This window comes from Pan paniscus, chromosome 1 (genome assembly GCF_029289425.2).
Source record: "Pan paniscus chromosome 1, NHGRI_mPanPan1-v2.0_pri, whole genome shotgun sequence".
NCBI lineage: Eukaryota > Metazoa > Chordata > Mammalia > Primates > Hominidae > Pan > Pan paniscus.
In genome coordinates, this window is record NC_073249.2 from 47,400,839 (window position 1) to 47,427,386 (window position 26,548).

General features: G+C 43.1%; 1 protein-coding gene and 1 non-coding gene across 2 annotated transcripts; both read right to left on the bottom strand.

Annotated features, from left to right (window-relative positions):
- Nucleotides 1-3,572: 3,572 nt before the first annotated feature.
- Nucleotides 3,573-3,707, bottom strand: LOC112438428 (small nucleolar RNA SNORA70). Its single transcript, XR_003026850.4, has one exon. It is a non-coding gene; the product is annotated as a small nucleolar RNA SNORA70 (small nucleolar RNA).
- Nucleotides 3,708-11,761: 8,054 nt separating this feature from the next.
- On the bottom strand, nucleotides 11,762-26,262 carry TIMM17A (translocase of inner mitochondrial membrane 17A). Its single transcript, XM_003823023.7, has 6 exons — nucleotides 26,123-26,262; nucleotides 24,288-24,387; nucleotides 24,094-24,157; nucleotides 17,897-18,025; nucleotides 16,105-16,215; nucleotides 11,762-12,643 (listed from the first exon to the last, which is right to left on the bottom strand). Exons 1-6 carry the CDS (start codon nucleotides 26,146-26,148, stop codon nucleotides 12,558-12,560), a joined length of 516 nt encoding a protein of 171 aa, XP_003823071.1. The 5' UTR covers nucleotides 26,149-26,262; the 3' UTR covers nucleotides 11,762-12,557.
- Between the last annotated feature and the right edge of the window lie 286 nt (nucleotides 26,263-26,548).

The following is a 26,548-nucleotide window of genomic DNA, read 5'->3' on the forward strand; positions in this document are numbered from 1 at the left end:
GGTAACCTAACACACTTGGCAAACAGTAAAACCCTGCACAACTTCACGGAATTCACACTGGATCGAGCCTCGTCCCCCAGCAACTCCAGGCACGCCTATCTTTCTGTTGTTGGGTTAAGGGACAGGAATCAGCACCGCGCAATTTAAGGCCTGGCTGTCCATCGCATGTCACTTCTATTTCCCTTACTGTATTGTACCGCTTATTGAGCTAGGGTATTCTCCGCTGAATACTTTGTTTCTCTTCTGTACCAGTGGGTTGCAATGGGCCTTCTATGAATAGGAGCTAATCAATGATGATGTTTTTACCGTTCAGCTAGGAAATGAGATTTTTAAAAAGAACAATGTAGGGAGTTTTTCATTAAGGGAAATAGTATTCCGTTCTGTGCTTCCTAGTTTTGTAGAGTTGAAATTATTTCATGAAATAATGCTTATGGTAGATAATGACTTTAATATTCCATGTAAGTTCAATGTCAGGGTTTTTTGTTTGTTTAACTCCAGAAACCTTAGAAACCTGCTTTTCTGTAGCATTGAGAACAGCGCTTGGTACATATTAGACGTTGAATACTCCTATCTTGAAATTATTCAGTCTTCGATGCAATGCACTTTTGCTGAGTACCTGCTAGACACCAGTTGTTAAGCTAAGTGCCTGGGGTACAGTTTGAATAAGTCCGGCACAATTCCTCTTCCTGTGGTGTTCATAGCCTAACTCACATTTTAGCAGACGCACAAGAAAACAGGTCACGACACTTCCACGTGCTGCGCTTGATACGGGAAGAAAAGGATGCTGGGGAGCACAACGAAGAGATGCCTAGCCTGATCCTTCTAGTTAAATATTGACAGAGGAAGAGGATGTCATCCTTAGCTAAAGGGTAAAAGATTTTAGGCTGGGTGTGGTGGCTCACGCCTGTAATCCCAACACTTTGGGAAGCTGAGGCAGGAGGATCGCTTGAGCCCAGGAGTTCAAGATGAGGCTACGCAACAGAGGGAGACCCCCTCTCTACAAAAAAATTTTTAAAAATTAGCTGGGTGTGGTGATGCACACCTGTGGTCCTGGCTACTCAGAGGATGAGGTAGGGGTATTGCTTGGGCCCGGGAGGTCAAGGCTGCAGTGAACTGTGATCATACCACTGCACTCCAGCTGGGGCAACAGAGAAAGACCCTGTCTCAAAAAAAAAAAAAAAAAAAGATTTTAGGAATTATATTATTTCCCCTTATAGCCTTACTTCTTCCTGGGAATACCAGGAACCTCATTTCCACTTCTGCCTCCCTGCATGGCTCCCACAGTGTCTAGTTTGCCTCAGAACTGGCCTGTAGATGGCCTGTAATAACTTACAGTGGAGAGATTCAGGAATTCAGAGAATTCAGGATTGTAGAAAGGGGACACTGTGGGCACAGCCCACCTCTCCCCCAATTCATTTTCATTATTTATTATTTATTTGTGAATGCTTAGAATGCAACATATGTTGGACATTTCAAAATAATGGCCACAAATTTTCCATTCCTGATTCTATAGTTTTAAAAGTTACAGGGCCGAGTGCAGTGGCTTATGCCTGTAATCCCAGCACTTTGGGAGGCTGAGGCTGGTGAATCATTTGAACTCAGGAGTTCAAGATCAGCCTGGCCAACATGGTGAAACACCATCTCTACTAAAAATACAAAAAATTAGCCGGGCAGTAGTGGCACACACCTGTAATCTCAGCTACTCGGGAGGCTGAGGCAGGAGAATTGCTTGAGCCTAGGAGGCAGAGGTTGGAGTGAGCCAACATTGCGCCACTGCACTCCAGCCTGCATGACAGAGTGAGACCCTGTCTCAAAAAAAAAAAAAAAAACAGTAAAAAGTTACAATAAATTATTAGCAAAAATAAAAATAAAGCTACCTATAGACATGTTTTAGTTAAATTGAAGAAAACCAAGACATAAAGATCTTACAGCAGTGGAAGAAAAGAGACAGATTATCTACAAAAGAATGGCAATTAGAAATTGGTCCAAGGTGCCAGGTATGTTGGCTCACACCTATAATCCCAGCACTTTGGGAGGCCGAGGCGGGCAGATCACCTGAGGTTGGGAGTTCGAGACCAGCCTGACCAACATGGAGAAACCCTGTCTCTACTGAAAATACAAAATTAGCCAGGCATGGTGGCGCATGCCTGTAATCCCAGGTACTCCGGAAGCTGAGGCAGGAGAATCACTTGAACCTGGGAGGCGGAGGTTGTGGTGAGCCGAGATCACGCCATTGCACTCCAGCTTCGGCAACAAGAGCAAAACTCCGTCTCAAAATAAGAAATTGGACCAAGGGCAGACCTCTCATTAGCAACATACAAGCTGGAGACATTATCTTCAAAATACTGAGAAAAAAAAGCCAACTGTCAAATTGGAATTGTATACCCAACTAAACTATTATTTGGTCATGTGCAGTGGCTCAAGCCTATAATCCCAGCACTTTAGGAGGCTGAGGCAGGAAGATCTCTTTAGCCAAGGAGTTCCAGACCAGCCTGGGCAACATAGGGAGACCCTGTCTTTATAAAAATAAATAAAATTAAAAATGAACTACTATTAAAAAGTAAGGGAAAACAGATTTTTAGATAAAAATTGAGAGTATTTACCATCCATAGACTCCTAACAAAGAAATTCTAAAGGAATTCTTTTTTTTTTTTTTTGAGATGAAGTCTCGCTCTTGTCCCCCAGGCTGGAGTGCAATGGTGCGATCTCGGCTCACTGCAACCCCCGCCTCCCGGGTTCAAGCAATTCTCCTGCCCCAGCCTCCTGAGTAGCTGGGATTACAGGCGCCTGCCACCATGCCTGGCTAATTTTTGTATTTTAAGTAGAGACGGGGTTTCACCATGTTGGTCAGGCTGGTCTCGAATTCCTGACCTCAGGTGATCTGCCTGCCTCGGCCTCCCAAAGTGCTGGGATTACAGGCATGAGCCACTGTGCCAGGCCAGGAATTATTTCAAGAAGGAAAGGAATCACTGAAGGAAAGAATGAGATGCAAAAAGGAACAGTGAGCAAAAAAAGTAGATAAATTTAAACAACTGTATAAAACAACACTAATAATATACTAATAATGTTTATGTGAGGGAATCAGGATAAAACTAAAATAACAGACTAAAAGTACATAAGAGAGAGGGGTAACTGAAGTTAAAGCATTTTTTTTTTTAGGTGGACAGAAAGTAGAATTTATTGGTGAGTATTAAGAGGGGGCAGCACAGTGGAAGCCCTCATGAGTGCAGGACCCGCCACTTGTCCAGAGGGCCATGATTGGTAATGTACTTGACCCATCTGGGATGAGCCGCTTCTCAGCCACCATGTCTTCAAATTAATTGGCATTGAACTTGGTGAAGCCCCATTTCTTTGAGATGTGGATCTTCTGGCGGCCAGGAAACTTGAACTTGGCCCTGCGCAGGGCCTCAATCACATGCTCCTTGTTCTGCAGCTTGGTGTGGATGGACATAACTTGGCCAATGTGAACCCTGGCCACAGTGCCCTGGGGCTTTCCAAAGGCACCTCGCATGCCAGTTTGGAGCCTACATTGGGGTAGTGTAAGGTCGGAAACATGAACAGCCATCTGAAAGGACTGTCTCCAGGGTCCCTTAGAGCAACCCATACAACAAACAGGCTGCATACACTACCAAGGAAGCTGCTATTTACAGCCATTGCACACTGGGCCCCCATGAGGAAAGGAACTCAGTCGGCTTAATTGGCTGCAGGAAGTTAAAGCATTCTAAGCTCCTTGTATTATCAGATGGAGAGTAGGGATAAATGTGAGATCTTAAGTATCTGTATTAAAGTTTTAAAGGAAACCACTTAAGTAATATAAATTGAAGACAGTATATAACTCATAAGCCAATAAATGGGGAAATATGTAGTTTAAAAAAAAAAAGCAAAAAACTTGGCCGGGCACAGTGGCTCACACCTGTAATCCCAGCACTTTGGGAAGCTGATGTGGGCAGATCACCTGAGATCAGGAGTTTGAGACCAGCCTGGCCAACATGGTGAAACCCCATCTTTACTAAAAATATAAAAATTAGCCGGGTGTGGTGGCGGTAATCCCAGCTACTCAGGAGGCTGAGGCAGGAGAATCACATGAACACGGGAGGCGGAGGTTGCAGTGAGCTGAGATTGTGCCACTGCACTCCAGCCTGGGCAACAGAGTGAGACTTTGTCTGAAAAAAAAAAAAAAAAGGAAAAGAAAGAGTAAGACAGGATATTATTACTTCAAATCGAGGAGGCAGAAACCTGGGATGGTAAGTAGTTCACAAATACCTAGGTATAAATTGCTTGTTAATGTTCTAGCTCACATGTTGGAGTATTATCTGTCTAATAATACAGTCTCCAAACAAATAAAATAAAAATTGGCTGAGCGCAATGGTTCATGCCTATAATCCCAGCACTTTGAGAGGCCGAGGCAGGTGGATTGCTTAAACTCAGGATTTTGAGACCAGCCTGGCCAACGTGGTGAACCCCTGTCTCTAAGAAAAATACAAAAATTAGCTGGGCATGGTGGTGCATACATGTGGTCCCAGTTACTTGGGAGGCTGAGGTGGGAGGATCACTTGAGCCCAGGAGATCAAGGCTGCAGTGAGCTGAGATCGTGCCACTGCACTCCAGCCTGGGCAACAGAGCAAGACCCTGTATCAAAAAATAAAAAAATTAACAGAACACAAGGGAAAATGGACAAATTCACCAACAGAGTAAGAAACGTTACACGCCTCTCCCAGTAATTAAAGTAATTAACAGATCAGGGAATACCTTTTTTTTTTTTTTTTTTAGAGATGGAATCTTGCTCTGTCACCCAAGATGGAGTGCAGTGGCACAATCTTGGCTCACTGCAACCTCTACCTCCCAGGTTCAAGCCATTCTCCTGCCTCAAGCCATTCTCCTGCCTCAGCCTCCCAAGTAGCTGGGATTACAGGTGCGTGCCACCACGCCCAGCTAATTTTTGTATTTTTAGTAGAGATGGGGTTTCACCATGTTGGCTAGGCTGGTCTCGAACTCCTGACCTCAGGTGATCCACCTTCCTCTGCCTCCCAAAGTGCTGGGATTACAGGTGTGAATCACTGCACCTGGCCTTTTTTTTTTTTTGAGACAGGGTCTTGCTCTGTTGTCCAGGCTGGAGTGCAGGGGCATGATCTCAGCTCACTGCAATCTACACCTCCAGGGTTCAAGCAATTCCTGTGCCTCAGCCTTCAGAGTAGCTGGGACTACAGGCATGTGCCACCATGCCTGGCTAATTTTTGTATTTTTTAGTAAAGATGGGGTTTCACCATGTTGGCCAGGCTGGGTGCCTTTCTAACTCCTGGCCTCAAGTGATCCACCCATCTCAGCCTCCTAAAGTGCTAGGATTACAGGCGTGAGCCACTGCACCCAGCCTGTATTTCTATTTACTAGTAATGAACAATGAAATTTGAAATTTAAAAACCAATACCAGGCTGGGCACAGTGGTTCATGCCTATAATCCCAGCACTTTGGGAGGCCGAGGCGGGTGGATCACCTGAGGTCAGGAGTTTGAGACCAGCCTGGCCAACATGGTGAACCCCCATCTTTACTAAAAATACAAAAATTACCCAGGTGCAGTGGCAGGTGCCTGTAATCTCAGCTATTCATGAGGCTGAGGCAGGAGAATCGCTTGAACCCAGGAGGTGGAGGTTGCAGTGAGCCAAGATCACACCACTGCACACCCCAGTCTGAGCGAAGAGCGAGACTAGGTCTAAAAAAATAAAAACAAAAAAACCCCCACAAAAACAACAACAACAACAACAACAAACACCAAAAAACCCAATACTATTTACAAAGCATTTCCTAAAATGAAATATTGAGGTTTAAATATAACAAATTATATGCAGGACTATATGCTAAAATTGCAAAACACAGATAAAACTCAATCCCAATAAAAACCCCAGCAGGATTTTTCGTAGATAACAACAATCTAATTATAAAATTTATAGGGACAGGCAAAGAAACTAGAATAGCCAAAACGATGTTGAAAAAATAAACAAAATTGGAAGACTCATACTCATTTCAAAACTTACTATAAAGCAATGGTGTGACCCTGATGAAAGGTAGACACATACATCAACGGGACAGAATAGAGATTCAAGAAACAGACTTTTGACAAATGTACAAAAAATAATTGCGGGTCACATGTCTTACAATGGACTTATATCACAATATATAAAGAACTCTCAGAACTAAACAGTAAGAAAAACAATTTTAAAATGTGGCTGGGTGTGATGGCTCATGCCTGTAATCCCAGCACTTTTTTTTTTTTTTTTTTGAGACGGGGTTTCACTCTATCACCCAGGCTGGAGTGCGGTGGTGCCATCTCGGCTCACTGCAACCTCCGCCTCCCGGGTTCAAGCAATTCTCCTGCCTCAGCCTCCCAAGTAGCTAGGATTACAGGTGCCCACCACCATGCCTGGCTAATTTTTTTTGTATTTTTAGTGGAGACAGTGTTTCACCATGTTGGCCAGGCTGGTTTCAAACTCCTGACCTCAAGTGATCCGCCCATCTCGACCTCCTAAAGTGCTAGGATTAAAGGCGTGAGCCACCATGCCCGGCCTGTGATCCCAGCATTTTGGGAGGCCGAGGCGGGCAGATGGCTTGAGTTTAGGAGTTCGAGACCAGCCTAGGCAACATGGTGAAAACCTGTCTCTACAAAAAAATACAAAAATTAGCCAAGCTTGGTGGCATGTGTCTGTAGTCCCAGCTACTCAGGAGGCTGAGCGGGAAGGATTGCTTGAGCCCAGGAGGTGGAAGTTGCAGGCGGGAGCCAAGATTAATACCACTGCACCAATGCTCCAGCATGGGTGATAGAGCCAGACCCTGTCTCAAAACAAAACAAAACAAAAACAAAAGCACGAAAGATTTGAACAGACACATCACTAAAAAAGACACACAGATGGCAAACAGATGAAAGGATGGACATCATTAGTCATTAGAGAAAGGAAAATTAAAACCACTATGCACCTATCGGAATTGCTAACATAAAAAAAAAAATGGCACTACCAAGTGCCAAGGATACACAGCAGCCAGAACTCTCATAGGTTGCTGGTGAGAGCGTAAAATGATACAATTTGGGAAACAATTTGGCATTTTCTTATAAAATTAAACATATTCTTGCCTTACAACCTAGTGATCCTATTTATTTTACCCAAGATAAATGAAAACATGTTCACACAAAAAACAGTAAGTAAATGTTTATAGCAACTTTATGAATAATCATGAAAAATTGGAAATAACTCCAATGTCCTTCAACTGGTGAAGAGATGAATAAACAAGGGTACATCTGCACAATGGAATAAAAAGGAACAAATGATTGATTCACATACCATCATGAAAGAATTAAATGCACTTTGCTAAATGACAGAAACTAGATCCAAATACTACATGTCGTAAGATTCCATTTATCTACTGAAAAGATAAAACTACAGACAAAAAACACACCAGTAGTTGCCACGGGTTGGAAGGAGTAGGGAGAGGGGTTGGCTATAAAAAGGCAGCATGGGCCGGGAACAGTGGCTCACACCAGTAATACCAGCCCTTTGGGAGCCCAAGGTAGGAGGATTGCTTGAGCTCAGGAGTTCGAGACCAGTCTGGGCAATATAGTGAGACCTGGTCTCTACTAAAATTAAAAAAAAAAAATTAGCTGGGCATGGTGGCACACGCTTGTAGTCCCAGCTACTCAAAGGGCTGAGGCAGGAGGATTGCTCAAATCTGGGATGTCAAGGCTGCAGTGAGCCCTGATCACACCACTGCATGCCAGCTTGGGCAACAGAGCAAGACCCTGTCTCAGAAAGAAAAGAAAAGAAAAAGGCAGCATGAAGACATTTTGGGAGTGATGTGATTGTAGTTTAAGATTATCTGTGTGAAACTGTGGTGGTGGGTAGCCATCTCTAAGCATTTATCAAAATTAACTGAACTGTACCCCATAGTGAATTTTACTGAATGTAATTTAAAAATCAACCAAGATGTGGAGAGAAAGATGGAATGAAGTCTGGGGAAATGAATACAATCACATTGCAAATGAATTGCATAACCACACTGAAGAGAGTGGGGGAGAAAGGAATATAATTAAATAGCTTTGGAACATGTTTTGAATAGATACTGAAGACTGAAAACAACTGTGTACAAACACTATTCTAGCTGGCAAATCCATTTCTCAGAGCTATGGTTTACTAAGTCCAAAATATATGTAACCAGGATTGAACAAATGAGCAAATTATTATAATGAGAAGCCAGGTTTCTTGCTGTTACAACTAAGAGAGACAGCTAGAATGAATCCTGTGGTGCCAGATTGAAGTTGGAGGGACTTAGTTTTTGTTTTATAACACAAGGACAGATACAGAAATAAACAGAAGTTTATGTGCATGGATTATATACTACATATTTCCTAGCTTTATGCACTGAAAAGGACTAGAATATGTCAAACATAGGGAAAAGGAGGGAAAATATCCAATAATTATTTGTCTTATTAGCTAAAGATGTTAGCCATTGTCAATTTTCTTGTTTTGTTTCTGTTTTTGAGACAGAGTCTCTCGCTCTGTCACCCAAGCTGGAGTGCAGTGGCGCGATCTCAGCTCACTGCAAGCTCCGCCTCCCAGGTTCACGCCATTCTCCTGCCTCAGCCTCCCAAGTAGCTGGGACTACAGGCGCCCGCCACCACGCCCGGCTAATTTTTTGTATTTTTAGTAGAGATGGGGTTTCACCATGTTAGCCAGGATGATCTCAATCTCCTGACCTTGTGATCCACCCGCCTCGGCCTCCCAAAGTGCTGGGATTACAGGCATGAGCCACTGCGCCCGGCCCTCAATTTTCTTGTTTTTGAGACAGGGTCTTGCTCTGTTGCCCAGGCCGGAGTGCAGTGGTGCGATCTCAGCTTACTGCTCCCTCCATTTCCCAGGATCAAGGAATCCTCCTGCCTCAGCCCCTTGAGTAGCTGGGGTTACAAACATATGCCACCATGCCCAGCTAAATTTTTTGAATTTTAGTAGAGACAAGGTCTCATCCATGATCTAACAGACTGAATAGAATTTATTATTATTATTATTTGAGGCCAGATGCGGTGGTTCATGCCTGTAATCCCAGCACTTTGGGAGGCGGAGGCGGGCAGATCACCTGAGGTTAGGAGTTTGAGATCAGCCTGACCAACATGGTGAAACCTCAAGTCTTGACCCCAAGTGATCCGCCCGCCTCCGCCTCCCAAAGTGCTGGCATTACAGGCATGAGCCACTGGGCCCAGCCTGAATAGAATTTGGACAATTAATTTTAACTATAAGTAACATGCCACAGGGTGGAGCTATGACCATGCTTTCATAATTTGCAGACATTTCCTATGTGAAAAACAGATGCACTTTCAATAGCAGGTGCAACTGTACCCATGTCTTCCAAACCCTGATTCAGAAATCCACTATTTCGGCCAGGCACAGTGGCTCACGCCTGTAATCCCAGCACTTTGGGAGGCCGAGGTGGGAGGATTGAGTCCAGGAGTTCAAGACCAGCCTTGACAATGTGGCAAAACTCTGTCTATTTAAAGAAAGTGCTGGCCAGGTGCAGTGGCTCATGCCTGTAATCCTAGCACTCCATCTCAAACAAACAAACAAAAAAAGACAGAGTCTTGTTCTGTTGCCCAGGCTGAAGTGCAGTGGCATAATCATAGGTCACTACAGGCTTGACCACCTAGACTCAAGGGATCCTCCCGCCTCAGCCTCCCAAGCAGCCGGTACTACAGGTGTGCACCCTATCTCTGGCTAAATTTACATTTTGTAGCTAGCGTCTCACTATGCTGCCCAGGCTAGTCTCCAACTCCTGACCTCAAGCGATCTTCCTGCTTCAGCCTCCCAAAATGCTGGGATTATGGGTATGAGCCACCATCCCCAGCCGAATTGTTTAATAAATATTCTAAAACTAAATTTGGTATACTAGAGTAGAGCTCAAGATAAAAAGTAAAAAAACTAAATTGTTTTAATAACTGAAATAAATAACTGGAGAAACAAGCAGATTAGGAAGGAGGTTTTCCCTAGGTCTTTACTGGAATAGTGAAGTTAGTTTCTCACTTTTAAGGTTGAAATGCCCATCAGAAATACCCCATCTGTTTTGCTTTGTATCTGACATCTTGTGCCAAATTGGCATGCAATAGTGGATTACTTTTTTGTTTTGAGACAGTCTTGCATTGTTGCCCAGGCTGGAGTGTAGTGGCGTGATTTTGGCTCACTACAACCTCTTGCCTCCCAGGTTCAAGTGATTCTCCTGCCTCAGCCTCCCAAATAGCTGGGATTATAGGTGCCCGGCACCATTACCAGCTAATTTTTTGTATTTTTAGTACCCACTGGGTTTCACCATGTTGGCCAGGCTGGTCTCAAACTCCTGACCTCGTGATTCACCCTCCTCAGCCTCCCAAAGTGCTGGGATTACAGGCGTGTGCCACCGCGCCCAGCACTTTCTTTTATATTTTTGAGACGGAGTCTCGCTCTGTCGCCCAGGCTGGAGTACTGGCAAGATCTCGGCTCACTGCAAGCTCCACCTCCCGGGTTCACACCATTCTCCTGCCTCAGCCTCCAAAGTAGCTGGGACCACAGGCGCCCGCCACCACGCCCAGCTAATTTTTTGTATTTTTAGTAGAGACGGGATTTCACTGTGTTAGCCAGGATGGTCTCGAACTCCTGAGCTTGTGACCTGCCCGCTTCGGCCTCCCAAAGTGCTGGGATTACAGACGTGAGCCACTGCACCCGGCCAGACTCTTGTGTCTTTAAAAAAAAAAAAAAAGTTAAACCTAGAACTACCATATGACTCGGTAATCTCACTCTTATGTATATATCCAAAAGAACCAAAAATAGGAGTTGAAACAGATAGTTGTACACCAATGTTCATAGCAGCATAATTCACAATAGCCAAAAGGTAGAAACAACCTAACTGATCATCAAATAAAATGTGGTATATGCACACTATGGAATATTATTCAGCCATAAAAATAAATTTTGCTACATGCTACTACATGGACCTTAAAACACGCTAAGTGCATTAAGATGGACACACAAAAACAAATATTTTATGATTCCACTTATATAAGGTACCCAGAAAAGGCAAATTCACAGACAGAAAGCAGAATTGTGGTAACTAGTGGTTGTGGCGAGGAAAGAATGGGAAGTTATTATTTAACAGGTACAGAGTTTATGTTTGTGAAGGCTGGACATGGTGGCTCATGCCTGTAATCCCAGCATGGGGTGTGGGAGGCTGAGGCAGGAGGATGGCTCGAAGCCAGGAGTTCGAGGCTGCAGTAAGCTATGACTGTGCCACTGCATTCCAGCCTGGGTGACAGAGTAAGACACTGTCTCTAAAAACAAAACGGAGTTTATGTTGATGATAATGAGAACATTTTGGGTATACATAATGGTGGCTGTTATACAACATTATGACTGTATTTCAATGCCACTGAATTATACACTTACAAATGGTTAATAAGTATTATTTTATGTATATTTTACTACAGTCGAAAATTCCCAAATTATCCAAACACAATCAGTAATTAAATGCCTACCATATGTATGGCATTGGGCCAAAAGATAAACGTGTGTTTACAGTACCCACATGGCTTTGTTCTCCATTTCCCACAGATGCAGGCAAATGTGTAATTAACTAACATCATGCTTCCTGTAGGGCCACATGTCACTTCCAATATCAGGAAAATGACCTGTTCTGAAGTGCTCATCCATTTTCCAGGCCCAACCAGACCCCAAAATACATCGTTTATGCAGAGGACTTGGAACACATTCAAAACAGTACATACTTTATTTTCAAGCATACAAGAAACACTAAACTCTTCCAGTGCCAGTACACTCTCCATGAATTCTTCATATAGAATTGGGTATATTGGAAGCAAGTTGTTTCTGGTGAAATTTCTGATGATCAGGAATCAAGACTCAGTAGCCCTAAAGGAAGAGAGTTTTGTATCCAATATCCTCAAAACCAAGACATAGTATATTTTACTTTCAAAGTAAACTATAAACATTTTACCATATCCTTCAATCCATAAAGCATCTCACTGTGAAATGATCCATGTTGACTCTGCATAATTCTCAGAAGTCACTTCAAGTGATGAGGGACTAACTATAAAACATGCATTATTTGAAGTACATGAGCATGAAACGTCGAAGTCTACAACTTATCTTAAAAGAAAGAGTAAGTTCCACCAGCTTTTTATTGTTTGAGTAACAGAACACACAAAACCAGGCAGAGAAGTCCGCAAGGAGATGATGATCATATTTCACTGTTTTTTGGCCCTTTGGTCCTTCATCTTTCAAGCACTTACTGTATTTTCCTTTAGCGATTTAAACATTTATTTTGATCACAAATGCAATTCAAGTGTGAATAAATAAACGTATTATCTTTTAGCACCCTTCCCCGCTTGTTCCTTTAAATAGAAAAAAGTGCTAAATGTCTCTTTATAGCCTATTGGCCATAGCTGTCCCACCTATGGTTTTAAAAACAGACTGTAACTTGATCTTCTGAAATCCTTCTTGAACTACAACTCGTTCTGTTAAAGAAATCCTAGGAAAGAAGTCCTACTGATATTGTCGATAGTCTCCAAAAGGTGAGGAAGGTAACTGAGTTGGAGGCAACTGGGAGGGGTCTTCTGCAAACTGAGGACCTGCAAGTGAGAAATAAAAAGGATTTAAAAATTAAAAAGAACAAATCTCTATAGAGTAAATCAATCAACAACAACAAAAATGTGCTAAATTAAAGCTATAACCCTAAATTTCTTTATAGATCTGCCTAATTCCCATAAGAGTACTGGAGAACCTTCAAATTTGGTATAACATATGACAGACTGGCTTGCTATGCTCCAGAATGAACAGTTTTCAAACACTATGCTAGGAAAGTCAGACGGATTAATTATAGCAAGAAGCAAACTTCAAGTTTTTAAAGCAACTGCTGTAACAAGCTGCCATATATCAAGATTAGAAGAGTTTCTCCCACTTCTTGTCATATTTTTCAGTAGCTATTTAAAATTATTTTCACAAAGTATAAGTATCTTAGTCATGTTTTAAGAGAACTTGGTAATCCAATTTATATAACCAATTAAGTAGGGAATGAGCTCTGAAATGGGAAGACATCCCCTAGCTTGCTGTAGAACAAAGTCTTGCAGTTTTCATTTTCAAAGGATAGGAGAGCCTGTGAACTAAGAAAAACAAAGTGGCTTAAAAAAAAAAAAAAGACTTTTAGGGGATGAATCAATCTTTTCTCCTTTAAGAAAAACTGAAGTAGACTAAAAAATATCTGGAAGGAAGAGAGAAAGAGGGCAGTGGTAGAATTCTCTGAAGTTTTCAAAGTGTTTCACTCATATATTTTTACTTCACTATAAATGCAACTATCTGTTAATTACAGAAAACTTGAGAAGATACTGGGTAAAAAAGATAAGCCGGGGCCGGGCGCGGTGGCTCTCGCCTGTAATCTCAGCACTTTGGGAGGTTGAGGCAGGCAGATCACCTGAGGTCAGGACAACATGGCGAAACCCCGTCTCTACTGAAAATATGAAAATTAGCCGGGCATGGTGGAGGGTGTCTGTAATCCCAACTACTCAGGAGCTGAGGCAGGAGAATCACTTGAACCCGGGAGGCGGAGGTTGCAGTGAGAAGAGATCGCGCCATTGCACTCCAGCCTGCGAGACAGAGCAAGTCTGTCTAAAAAAAAAACAAAAACAAAAACAAAAAAACCCCAAAAAAAGATAAGCCGATGAAAACCACTGTTGCCATTTACATACAGTTCTGTCTAATCTTTTTTCACTGTTTTAAAAACTTTTTTGCTGGGCGCGATGGCTCACATTCCCAGCACTTTGGGAGGTCAAGGCAGGCGGATCACGAGGTCAGGAGTTCGAGACCAGCCTGACCAATATGGTGAAACTGCATCTCTACTAAAAAATACAAAAAAAAAGAGAGCCAGGTGTGATGTTGCGCACCTGTAGTCCCAGCTACTCAGGAGGCTGAGACAGAAGAATCGCTTGCACCCCGGAGGCGGAGGGTGCAGTAAGCTGAGATTGCACCACTGCACTCCAGCCGGGGTCACAGAGATTCTGTTTCAAAAAAATTAAAATAAATAAATAAAAAGGAGATTCCCTCTGAGGAAAAAAGCCTAAAACAAAGTACTCAAGGCTAATTTCTATGAGACAATGTAACTATTTAAGTTTTTGCTATATCCATTTCTGAATTTCTGTGAATATGGAACTGTTTTGATGTTTTATGTAAAGTCTTTCACACTGAAGCAGTCAAAACAAAATTGGAAAGTGACCATCACAACAGAGTGTTAACTCAGAAGTAAGGAATGAAAAACAGAAGGTGAGAGGGTCTGCAGGGTCATCTAGATTACTCACTGCCATTTAACGAGCAGTGCACTTGAAAATTGTGCCAAAAAGATACTGAATCTCTTGCTAGGTGCCTCAGGGAAATCAAAGCAAATTGGGATGTATGATCTATTCCTAACTTTATGCTGAATCTTTTCCAAGCTCCAAAAATAATTTTCAACATGTCTCACTATTCTACGTATTTCTTTCCTTCCCTAAATGCCAGGTCAAATTTTCACTACTATTATCCTCACTATATATATATATACACACACACACACATATAACATATATAATATACAACATATATAATATATAACATATATAATACATAATATATACAACATATAACATACGTATTATATAACATATATAATGTATATAACATATAATATATAACATATAATATATAACATATATAGCATATATATAACATATATATGTTATTTATATATATATATATATATCTTGAGATGGAGTCTTGCTCTGTTGCCCAGGCTGGAGTGCAATGGCGTGATCTCAGCTCACTGCAATCTCCGCCTCCCAGGTTCAAGTGATTCTTGTACCTCAGCCTCCCAAGGAGCTGGGATTACAGGCGTGTGCCACCATGCCCTGCTAATTTGTATTTTTAGTAGAGACAGGGTTTCACCACGTTGGCCAGGCTGCTCTCAAAACTCCTGACCTCAAGTGATCCACCTGCCTCAGTCTCCCAAAATGCTGGGATTACAGGTGTGAGCCACCGTGCCTGGCCACCTCACAATATCTTTCTGCATCCTTCCATTGTCAAGGGATATTTTCATTTAGACACTGAAATTTTTTTTTAAGAGATGGGGTCTTGCTCTGTTGCCCAGGCTGGCCTTGAACTCCTGGGGTCAAGTGAGTGGCCTCCTGAGTAGCTGGAACTACAGGAATGCACCATCTTGATAGAAGTTTTCTGTTTGTTTGTTTCATTTTGAGACAGAGTCTCGCTCCATCGACCAGCCTAGAGTGCAGTGGTGTGATCTCGGCTCACTGCAACCTCCACCTCCCAGGTTCAACTGATTCTCGTGCCTCCTGAGTAGCTAGGACTATAGGTGTGAGCTATTATGCCTGGCTAATCAGCTGAGAGCACATTCTATAACCATGTAATGATCATTCAGCCCACAATTTAATTAATACCCTATGCATCATATAGGAGGAACAACAGGCAACAAATTAAACCAATATAAAAATTAGCCGGGCTAACACATTTTCTAAGATACTTCTACTGTGAACCCTAAAGTGACCTTCCCAAATATGAGTCACTTTCCACTACTCTCTTCTTCAAAACAAGCAACACTATCTAAAATAAGCTAATTTATCTGTTAATGTGTTAGTCTGTCTCCCCCTACCAGAATGTAAGTCCTTGAGGGCAGGAACTGTCCTGTTCACTACCTAAAACAGTGTCTGGCATGTAGATGTACAATACTAAATTGTCAATTGACCATCATGATTGTTATACATCTGCAGAACCATTCTTCAAGTCCCTTTAAAATGATCAGACATTTCTTGCAAGACATGAGCACTGATAAACCCTAAGTACTATAAAGAAAGATCAACAGCAAATTTATACAAAAAATTTTTGTTCTTGTGGCTAAATATAACACGTTCATTTTTTACCTATTATCACAGTCCTCATGAACCACAGCATATTAATACATACCACACATTTTATCAGACAAAGTATGATCTTTCTTAACATCAGAAAACCATTCCAAAATGTTTGAGCTATAGTTTTAAGCAAAAAGACTCACCATTGGGAAACTGTGCAGAGGCAAATCTTGTCAACAAGATACCAGCTCCTTCAATTAAAGCTAGGAGAATGCCACCCATTGCGGCTGACCCAACCATGGCCACTGGTCCATCTGAAGACATTAATAACAAAGAGATTATTTTTTACAGAAATCTAGTTTACTGTAAGAGATAGTAAAGAAGAGAACTGTCCATATGGTGACATGCTCCCCCAACTCCCAAACTCTTTCTTATTGCCTAAGACCCAGAGTCAGTAAACTACAGCCACCCACAGTCCACCCACTGCCTATTTTTGTAAATAAAGTTTTACTGAAAGGCCGTAAATCCCAGCACTTTGGGAGGCTGAGGCAGGCAGATCATGAGGTCAGGAGTTCGAGACCAGCCTGGCCAACATGGGGAAACCCCGTCTCTACTAAAAATACAAAAATTAGCTTGACGTGGTGGCGGGCACCTGTAGTCCCAGCTTCTCAGGAGTCTGAGGCAGGAGAATTGCTTGAACCCAGGAAGCAGAGGTTGCAGTGAGCCGAGATTGTGCCACTGCACTCCAGCCTGGGTGACAGAGTAAGACTCCGTCTCAAGAAAATAAATAAATAAATAGGGCCGGGCGCAGTGGCTCACGCCCGTAATCCCAACACTTTGGGAGGCCGAGGTGGGTGGATTACGAGGTCAGGAGATCGAGACCATCCTGGCTAACATGGTGAAACCCCGTCTCCACTAAAAATACAAAAAATTAGCCAGGCGTGGTGGCACACACCTGTAGTCCCAGCTACTCGGGAGGCTGAGGCAGGAGAATCGCTTGAACCCGGGAGGCAGAGCTTGCAGTGAGCCGAGATTGCGCCACTGCATTCCAGCTCGGGCGACAGAGTGAGACTCAGTCTCAAAAAAAAAAAAAAAAAAAAAAAAGAAAGAAAATAAAATAAATAAATAAATAAAGTTTTACTGAAACACAGCCATACTGTTTCGTTTATGTATTATCCATGGCTGCTTTCATGCTATGACAGCAGATTTAGGTAGCTATGACAAAGACCACACAGCCCACAAAGCCTAAAATATTCACTATCTGGCCTTTTACAGAAATAGTTTGCAAATCCCTTGGTCTAAACCACTAAGCTCAAAGGAATTCTCTGTCCTGAGGATCCAGAAGATGGTTCTAAGTTCCTTATTCATAACAACTCTATATGGCAGGTGTAATTATTAATTAACTCCAGATTATTGGTGAAGAAATTACAGCATAAAAAGTTTGGTAAACTGACCAGTCATACAGCTAATTAATGGCAGAACTGGGACCTGAAGTGCTCTCAACCACTGTAATATATGGGTTAGAATTCCATGCTCTTTCATTCTCAAATATTCCAAATAAATAGATCCCCTTACTTTTTTTTCAAATCACCATATACTGTATATTTATGCTATGCCAAATTAAACAACGCTCAGTTTTATAATTATTATTATTTTTGAAGCAAGGTCTCACTCTGTTGCCCAGGTGAGAGTGCGGTGGCTCAAGTGATCCTCCTGCCTCGGCCTCATGAGTAGCTGGGACTACAGGCATGCACCAACATACCCAGCTAATTAAAATTTTTGTTTTGTAGAGACCAGGTCTCCCTATATCTGATCTCAAGCTCCTGGACTTGTGCAATCTACCTGCCTCAGCCTCCCAAGTGATGGAATTATAGTCATGAGCCAATGTGCCTGGTCAATAATCAGTTTTATATATTACAGATGTCATTCAATTGAGGCAGATGAAGTTTTCCTAAAAGTGTGGCTTCTACTAGTATGTCTGTAATGACTACTTACTTCTTGCTGCCAGTATGGCTCCCGTTAAGGCACCACTTGTGATGGAGTTCCAGGGATCTTCCTTTCCTCTGACTTGAACCATACTACAGTCAATCATGGAAAACAGCCCTCCCCAAACTGCAAAGCTACCTATTTTATTGTAAAAAGAAACAAGCAAATACTAATTTAAATTTCATCTTCTATTTAAAATATTATAGTCAAAAACACACTCACTATAGTCTCAAAATTTATAGTCCAAACAAATACATGCAAACACAAGTTTGAATAAACACCGAACAAGAGTTAGAATACTTATCTTTCGAATAAAGCTGGATTGTATTATATCAGCTGGAAAATTAGCAACGGCCCAAAGCCTATAAGAAATAAGCCAGCCGGGTGCCATAGCTCACACCTGTAATCCCAGCACTTTGGGAGGCTGAAGTGGGCGGATCACCTGAGGCCAGGAGTTCAAGACCAGCCTGGCTAACATGGCGAAACCCCGCCTCTACTAAAAATGTAAAAATTAGCCGGGTGTGGTGGCGAGCACCTGTAATCCCAGCTACTGGGGAGGCTGAGGCAGGAGAATCGCTTGAACCCAGGAGGCGGAGGTTGCAGTGAGCCGAGATCGTGCCACTGCACTCCAGCCTGGGCAACAAGAGCGACACTCCATCTTAAACAAACAAAAAAGAAGCCAAGCCTAAAACAGTCAGGCTGCATATGTGTAAAAACAAGCAAATCACCCTTCCAGAACAACATATCTCTCTGGTTTAAGCAGCAATAAACAAAATCAAACTACTCTGCTTCCTCTTTCGTTCTTCTTTTCTTTCATAGCTTTACTTACCTCTATTTTTGGCCTTTCTGCATTATATGTCATTGAGCATCTACTCTATGAAAATCACCGATGGGAAAACAAAAGAAATCCAGCTATTCTGGAATGTATTACAGGTGTAAGCCAATCCATGCTGAAGTGGCAAATGAATGATATAAATAGCTAGAATTATGGAACATCAAAGGGATGGAAATTGCCTGTCCATCCTTTATTCCTCAGATATGAATTTAAAACAACCTTAAATCAGCAGATTACTTTGCACTTAAACTCTATCTAAATACAAAAACAGCCAGGTGCGGTAGCTCACGCCTACAATCCCAGCATTTTGGGAGGCCAAGGCGGGTGGATCATGAGGTCAGAAGATCGAGAGCATCCTGGCCAACACGGTGAAACCCTCGTCTCTACTAAAAAATACAAAAAAAATTAGCCAGGTGTGATGGCGGGCACCTGTAGTCCCAGCTACTCTGGAGGCTGAGGCAGGAGAATGGTGTGAACCCAGGAGGCAGAGCTTGCAGTGAGCCGAGATCGCGCCACTGCACTCCAGCCTGGGCGACAGAGCGAGACTCCGTCTCAAAAAAAAAAAAAAAAAATAAAAAATAAATAAATAAATAAATAAATAAATAAATCCAGTGGATAGTACCAGTGGAGTATAGCATAAGCATCCTCATTTTTAGTACAATATTAGACATCACATCCTATGTAAAAATAAACCAGTTATTTCTTCTAACTCAGTAATTCTATGCCCTGGGAGGGAGCTATGACGTCTAGGTATATTAGAATTACCTCACTAAAATTTTCTGACAAGACCCTCCCATTTCCTCATGAGCCTAAAATCTCAGGAGACCCTTCCCCTGAGAATCATTGCCAGAATAAGTTTTGGCTACTAATGAGAATGGAGAATTTGAGTCTAAGCAGGATGAGGAGGAGATCCATAAAGGGTAGCCTGGTGTGAGGATCCAGAGCCAGATGAGGCGAACGTCTATACACCTGGACACCCGAGAACAAGGTTTTAGAGCCTAAGCAAGAGAGAGATTCTCAAGGAAGGCAGCCTGGCATGGAGTGTCAGAGTATACCCTGACAAAGGGCAGCCTGTTGTGGGGTACCATAGCCCAAGCAGGTTAAGAAGGCAGGTATACATATGAAAAGGAAGAAAATAATGAATCCTGTGGGGATGAACTGGAAATACGAGATATCAATATAAACTTGTGATTTTCAATATGTATAGATATACAGAAATATAGATTGTATACCATTCTTGATTTTTCTTTTCTTTTAAAAAATTTTTTTGTAGAGAGGCAGTCTCTCTAAGTTGTCAAGGGTGTTGAACTCCTGGGCTCAAGCCATTCTCCTGCCTTGGCCTCCCAAAGTGCTGGGATTACAGGTGTGAGCTACCACTTCTGGCCCTAAATACCATTCTCAACTAAAAGGAACTGGGGCTCTTTGGAGAAATGGCTACAACAGGAAAAGCTGCCCTGCCTACAGCTAGGGCATGAAAAGTACAAGATGAGCCTGAAACGTCTTCTTCCAAAATGCAAGAAAGTGGTCAAAGAGTAACAGGGACATGTCAAAATCCTATCTTATTTTCTCTATGAAAATATAAGACCTGGGCTGGGCCGGATGGCTCACGCCTGTAATCCTAGCACTTTGGGAGGCCAAGACGGGTGGACTGCCTGAGCTCAAGAGTTCGAGACCAGCCTGGGCAACATGGTGAAACCCCATCTCCACTAAAATACAAAAAACTTAGCCAGAAGTGGCGGCATGCGCCTGTAATCCCAGCTACTTGGGAGGCTGAGGATGGACAATTGCTTGAACCGGACAGATGGAAGCTGACGTGAGCCGAGACCGCGCCATTGCACTCTAGCCTGGGCAACAAGAGCGAAATTCCGTTTCAAAAAAAAAGAAAATATAAGACCTAAGTCCGGGCGTGGTGGCTCATGCCTGTAATCTCAGCACTTTGGGAGGCTGAGGTAGGCGGATCACCTGAGGTAGGGAGTTCAAGACCTGCCTGACCAATATGGTGAAACCTCGTCTTTACTAAAAATACAAAAATTATCCTGGCTGTGGTGGCGCATGCCTATAATCCCAGCTACTGAGGAGGCTGAGGTGGGAGCATCACTTGAACCTGGGAGGCGGAGGTTGCAGTGAGCCAAGACTGTGCCACCACACTCCAGCCTGGGTGACCCTATCTCAAAAAAAAAAAGAAAGAAAATATAACACCTTTCAGAACACAACTATGATTTTCCCATACTGCCTGTCCCTCCCTGCACCTTGATCTGAATACCTTAGCAAATGCTCACCAAATTAATAAAATCATCATCCTAGTATTTTTAGAATTTAAAATACCATAAAAACTTCTCAATAGCTTCCTAAAAAAGGCTAACCTCTAGGATTTGAAATGGATAATTCCAATTCACTCATATCACCACTCACTCTTCCTCTATTTCACCGTGCTTTGTAAGAAAAAAATAAACTCTTCCAGTTTTTCCCTATTACCAACATCTACATTAGCATGGAGCATTTGTCACAACTAATGACCCAATATTGACACATTACTATTTTTTTTTTTTTGAGACAGAGTCTTGCTGTGTTGCCCAGGCTAGAGTGCAATGGCACAATCTCAGCTCACTACAAACTCCGCCTCCCGGGCTCAAGCGATTCTTCTCCCTCAGTCTCCCGAGTAGCTAGGATTACAGGTGCCTGCCACCACACCCAGCTAATTGGTGTATTTTTAGTAGAGACGGGGGTTTCACCATGTTGGCCAGGATGGTCTCGAACTCCCGACCTTAGGTAATCTACTGCCTCAGCCTCCCGAAGTGCTGGGATTACAGGTGTGAGCCACTGTGCCCGGCCGACACATTACTATTAACTGAAGTCCATACTTAATTCAGATTTCCTTAGTTTGCTAATGTCCTTTTTCTGTTCCACAGTACCACATTACATTTATTTATTTTTATTTATTTATTTATTTTGAGACAGAGTCTCGCTGTCACCCTGGCTGGAGTACAGTGGCGTGATCTGGGCTCACCGCCACGTTCTGCCTCCCGGGTTCAGCCATTCTTGTGCCTCAGCCTCCCAAGGAGCTGGGACCACAGGCGCCCGTCACCATGCCCGGCTAATTTTTTTTGTATTTTTTTTTTTTTTTGTATTTTTAGTATTTTTAGTAGAGATGGGGTTTCACCGTGTTAGCCAGGATAGTCTCGCTCTCCTCACCTTGTGATCTGCCTGCCTCGGCCTCCGAAAGTGCTGGGATTACAGTCGTGAGCCATCACGCCCGGCCTACATTTAGTTTTTAATTTTATTTTTTATTTTTTGAGACAGCGTCTCACTCTGTCACCCAAGCTGGAGTCCAATGGCACAATCTTGGCTCACTGCAACCTCCACCTCCTGGGTTCAAGTGATTCTCCTGCCTCAGCCTCTTGAGTAGCTGGGATTACAGGCACGTGCCACCATGCCCAGCTAATTTTTGTATTTTTAGTAGACATGGGGTTTCACCACGTTGGCCAGGCTGGTCTCAAACTCCTGACCTCGTGATCCACCCGCCTTAGCCTCTCAAAGTGTTGGGATTACAGGCGTGAGCCACTGTGCCCAGCCCTTTTATTTTATTTTTTAGAGACAGAGTCTTGCTCTGTCACCCCGCCTGGAGTACAGTGGTGCAATCTCGGCTCACTGCAAACTCCACCTCCTGGGTTCAAGCGATTCTCCTGCGTCAGCCTCCTGAGTAGCTGGGACTACAGGCATGCACCACCGGGCCCAGCTAATAATTTAGTTGCTATGTCTTCACAGGCTTCTTTTGGCAGTGACAGTTATCTGATGGTATTTTAACTCACTGAAAATGCGTAAGGTGATAGAAGCAGCCTCTCAAAAAACAAGCAAAAACCTATATGGCTGCTGCATATACTAGAGGTTCTGGGTTTGGTGTGAACTTTTTAATACCACTCATCATTCTTGAATAACACAATAACCACCAACACGAAAACAAAGAGAAATTAGTTACTAATTACTTTCCAGGGTAGATAATTCTTACACAGGGAACAAAGGAAAAAGATACAACATTACCTCAACCCTCAGGAACTAAATTTCCTCATCTGGAAAATGGGAGATAATAATAGTACTAACTTCTTCATTACTGTGAGAGTTAAGAAAAGCAAAGAGAAGATTATTTTGATACCCAAAACATCTAAGGAACGACTGAAGTATTAAGATTTTTTCATGTCTTATATACAGTCTCTCCAATCTAACTATACCCTTGTGTTGTTTGTTTTTGTTGCTGTTTGAGACAGGGTCTCTGTCACCCAGGCTGGAGTGCAGTGGTGCAATCTCACTGCAGCCTCAACCTCATGGGTTCAAGTGATCCGTCCATGTCAGCCTCCCTAGTAGCTGGGACCACAGGCACATGCCCCAACACCTGGCTAATTTTTCCATTTTTCTGGGGAAATGGGCAGCCATGCTGCCCAGGCTGGTCTCGAACTCCTGAGCTCAAGCTATCTGCCTAACTCAGCCTCCCAAACTGCTGGGATTATTGGCGTGAGCCATTGCGCCCAACCCTGACTATACCTTTGTAAGTGAATATAACCTACAAACATTTTTTGTCACCTCCCTTTTCCCAGCTTCTGAATAACCAAGTTTACAAAGTACAATGAATAGAATCTTTTCAAATTTTCCAATGACCTCTGCACAATGTCCCAAAGCCAACCTTGGAGAAGAGCCCAATCGGCTTGATGGGTTTCTCCTGCATGAAACCCCAATCCTTCAGATCACATTCTCTTCAGCTTTATGTTACCTCAGAAGCTATCGGTCCTGACTCACGAACCTGAGGTTTTTTTTTTTGAGACGGAGTTTCGCTCTTGTTGCCCAGGTTGGAGTGCAATGGCGTGATCTTGGCTCACTGCAACCTCCGCCTCCCGGGTTCAAGTGATTCTCCTGCCTCAGTCTCCTGAGTAGCTGGGATTACAGGCATGCGCCACCAAGCCCAGCTAATTTTGTATTTTTAGTAGAGATGGGGTTTCTCCATGTTGGTCAGGCTGGTCTCAAACTCCTGACCTCAGGTGATCTGCCCACCTCGGCCTCCCAAAGTGCTGGGATTACAGGCGTGAGCCCCGTGCCTGGCCTCACACCTGAGCTTTAAATAACTGTCTTTCTTCTGGAGAAGGAAAAAAAAAAAAATCACCGAGTGTCTGAAGGACAGAGACAAGATTTTCAAATGGGTATCATAATTCAGGTTAATTTTTCAAACAAACTACAAATCAAGAAGAAACTATAGGGATATATGTTTGTGACAAACTGTTAGACCAAACTAAAATCACTAATTGTTGTAATCTAAAAATAAAAATAGCTCCATCTTCAAAGGAACAGAAAAAAATAGTTCAGTTAAAATGAAAATTCTGCTTACCTCCTAACTGTGGAGCCCTGGTTTTAATAGCTGTCAAACTCCCTCGTAGTCTGTGGTTTACTCCCTATAACAAAAAAAAGGAAGCAACAAAGAATATATTAGAAGTACGTTTCTAAGCCACTGATGGGACCACCAGTAATATCATCAAACCCAAGTTGCAAGTGATGATAAAATAAGACCATTCACCCACTTACCACTGGAGAATTGCGAAAACCTTTGATTGCTTGAAAGATACCACCACCAATGGTACCCATCGTAAAGGCTCCACCACAGTCATCCACAATTCGCCATGGGCTAAGAACAGGGGGGAAAAAAAGACCATATTTCTCATTCACAAACCATAAAATCTTCTTTGCCAATACAGTAAGGATTATAATGGAACAGATTATACTGCAGGGCCCACTGCAACCAATAAATATTTGGCCTATAAAATGACTTGAGGAAATGCTGTAATCAAACAGGGCAGTCAAAAAATCAAAGCAGTTTTGACTACAAAGATAACCAGGTAACTGATTATATTGTTTCAGGGCATATGTACTAAGAGAAAGCAAAGGGGCTACCTAATGATTTAGTAAATGAAAACCCATTATTTTTCTAAGTTGTTTTTTGTTTTTTTTTTTTTTGAGATGGAGTCTCACTCTGTCACCCAGGCTGGAGTGCAATGGCGCAATCTTGGCTCACTGCAACCTCCATCTCCTGGGTTCAGGTGATTCTCCTGCCTCAGCCTCCCAAGTAGCTGGGACTACAGGCGCGTGCCACCATGCCCGGCTAATATTTGTATTTTTAGTAGAGATGGGGTTTCACCATACTGGCCAGGCTGGTCTTGAACTCCTGACCTCGTGATCCGCCTCAGCCTTCCAAAGTGCTGGGATTACAGGCGTGAGCCACCACGCCCGGCCTTATTTTTCTAAGATCTTTAACTCAACATAGTTAAATATTTTAACTCTCTGCTAACCTGTGTCATTATAGTACATCAAACAGCTATTTACAGTGTGCTGAGTCCTACATATCTGAGCACAATCCAGAATGGAGGATAACTGCTTTGAAGAAGATAAGTTTGAAGAGCCAGGAGACCCTAAAACTTATATTTTGTATGCCATTTGTGGGAGAGGGGAACATAAAACATGCAACAAGGCTAGGATACCAGAGTAATAATTTAAGGTCCTGGGCACTTTCACAAATTGAGGACATCTTGGTTGTTGCTCTTACACAATAAAACAAATGATTAACCGAAATATCAAGATTTGATTTTTTACCTATGACCCTAGAAACTTTAAACTCTGGCAACCTGAGACTTCTGACAGCAATTACATCGTTTTATAATTATCTATGTGTCTGGTTTATTCATACACAATAAACGCTGGATGTAACAATGAATTTCTGTCCATGGCTTTTCAGAGAACACATGCTATTATTACCTCTTCCTATTTCCCAGGTAATTTTTGTCCCCCTCTACCCTCAAGAAAGAATTCCAAGAAGAAAAACAAGGCCCCACGCAATAAAGAAGCTTATCCAGACCCCTTGGCTAAAATCTATGTTCCATTCATTTAAAATGCTTCACTCTGTGGACACATATCATGATACAAGTAAAACCTCAAGAATGACACTCCCTGAGATGCCTATTCTTCAGTTCCTCAACGCAGGAACTGAGCAAGGCGAGACGGAGGGACGCGCCCAAGGTCACCTCGACGAACAGAGGGGATTATAACTGGCCCCGCATAAAGTCGATTACGCCCTGCGTTGGGAGGAGGTTCCGAGGTTCTATCAAACTCAAGTCTGGACCTCTTTACCATCCATGACAAGGTCACACGGGTGCTGGGTTGGGAGAGGGAGGCTCACGCGGCCGGGGAGGTACTGAGTACAGGGCTAAGAAGCCGACTGGCCGCGAAAGACCGCAGTGCCCAGTTACCAGGCCCAAGTCGACGAGGCTGCGGTTGAGTCTGGCTTGCACCTTGGGAGCCTGCACAAGGGAGAAGGAGGGCAGTGGGCAGGGGGGCAAGAGAAATGCAAAGACAGCGGTGAAGCTCACCAAGGCTCTCGCGCGTACTCCTCCATCTTGACTCCAATGCCGCGAGTGATGCCGGGCAAGCTGGGCGGAGCCTGACCCCAGAGGCGGAAGTGATCCCGAGAGGAGGGCGTTAAGGTCTATGAGCATTGGTTCACCATTTCCCGCTGCAGCCAATGGGAGCCAGGACTCCTGTGGCCAGCGTGTGGTTGGGGCATTGGCCGCGGCGTGGCGAGACTGGCCCTGCCCACGTCCTCAAAGGCCGCGAGTCCCGGCTGTGTGGGCGGGGGGCTACCAATGACGGAGTCACACTACCCGGTTACCAGAGGTTCCGTGGACTGAAATCAACGCGATACTGCCTAAATACGCTTCTTTCTTTCCCTTCCCTTCCCCCTTCCCTTCCCCCTTTCCTTTTCTTCTCTCCTTCCTTTTTCTTTCTTTCTTTTTCTT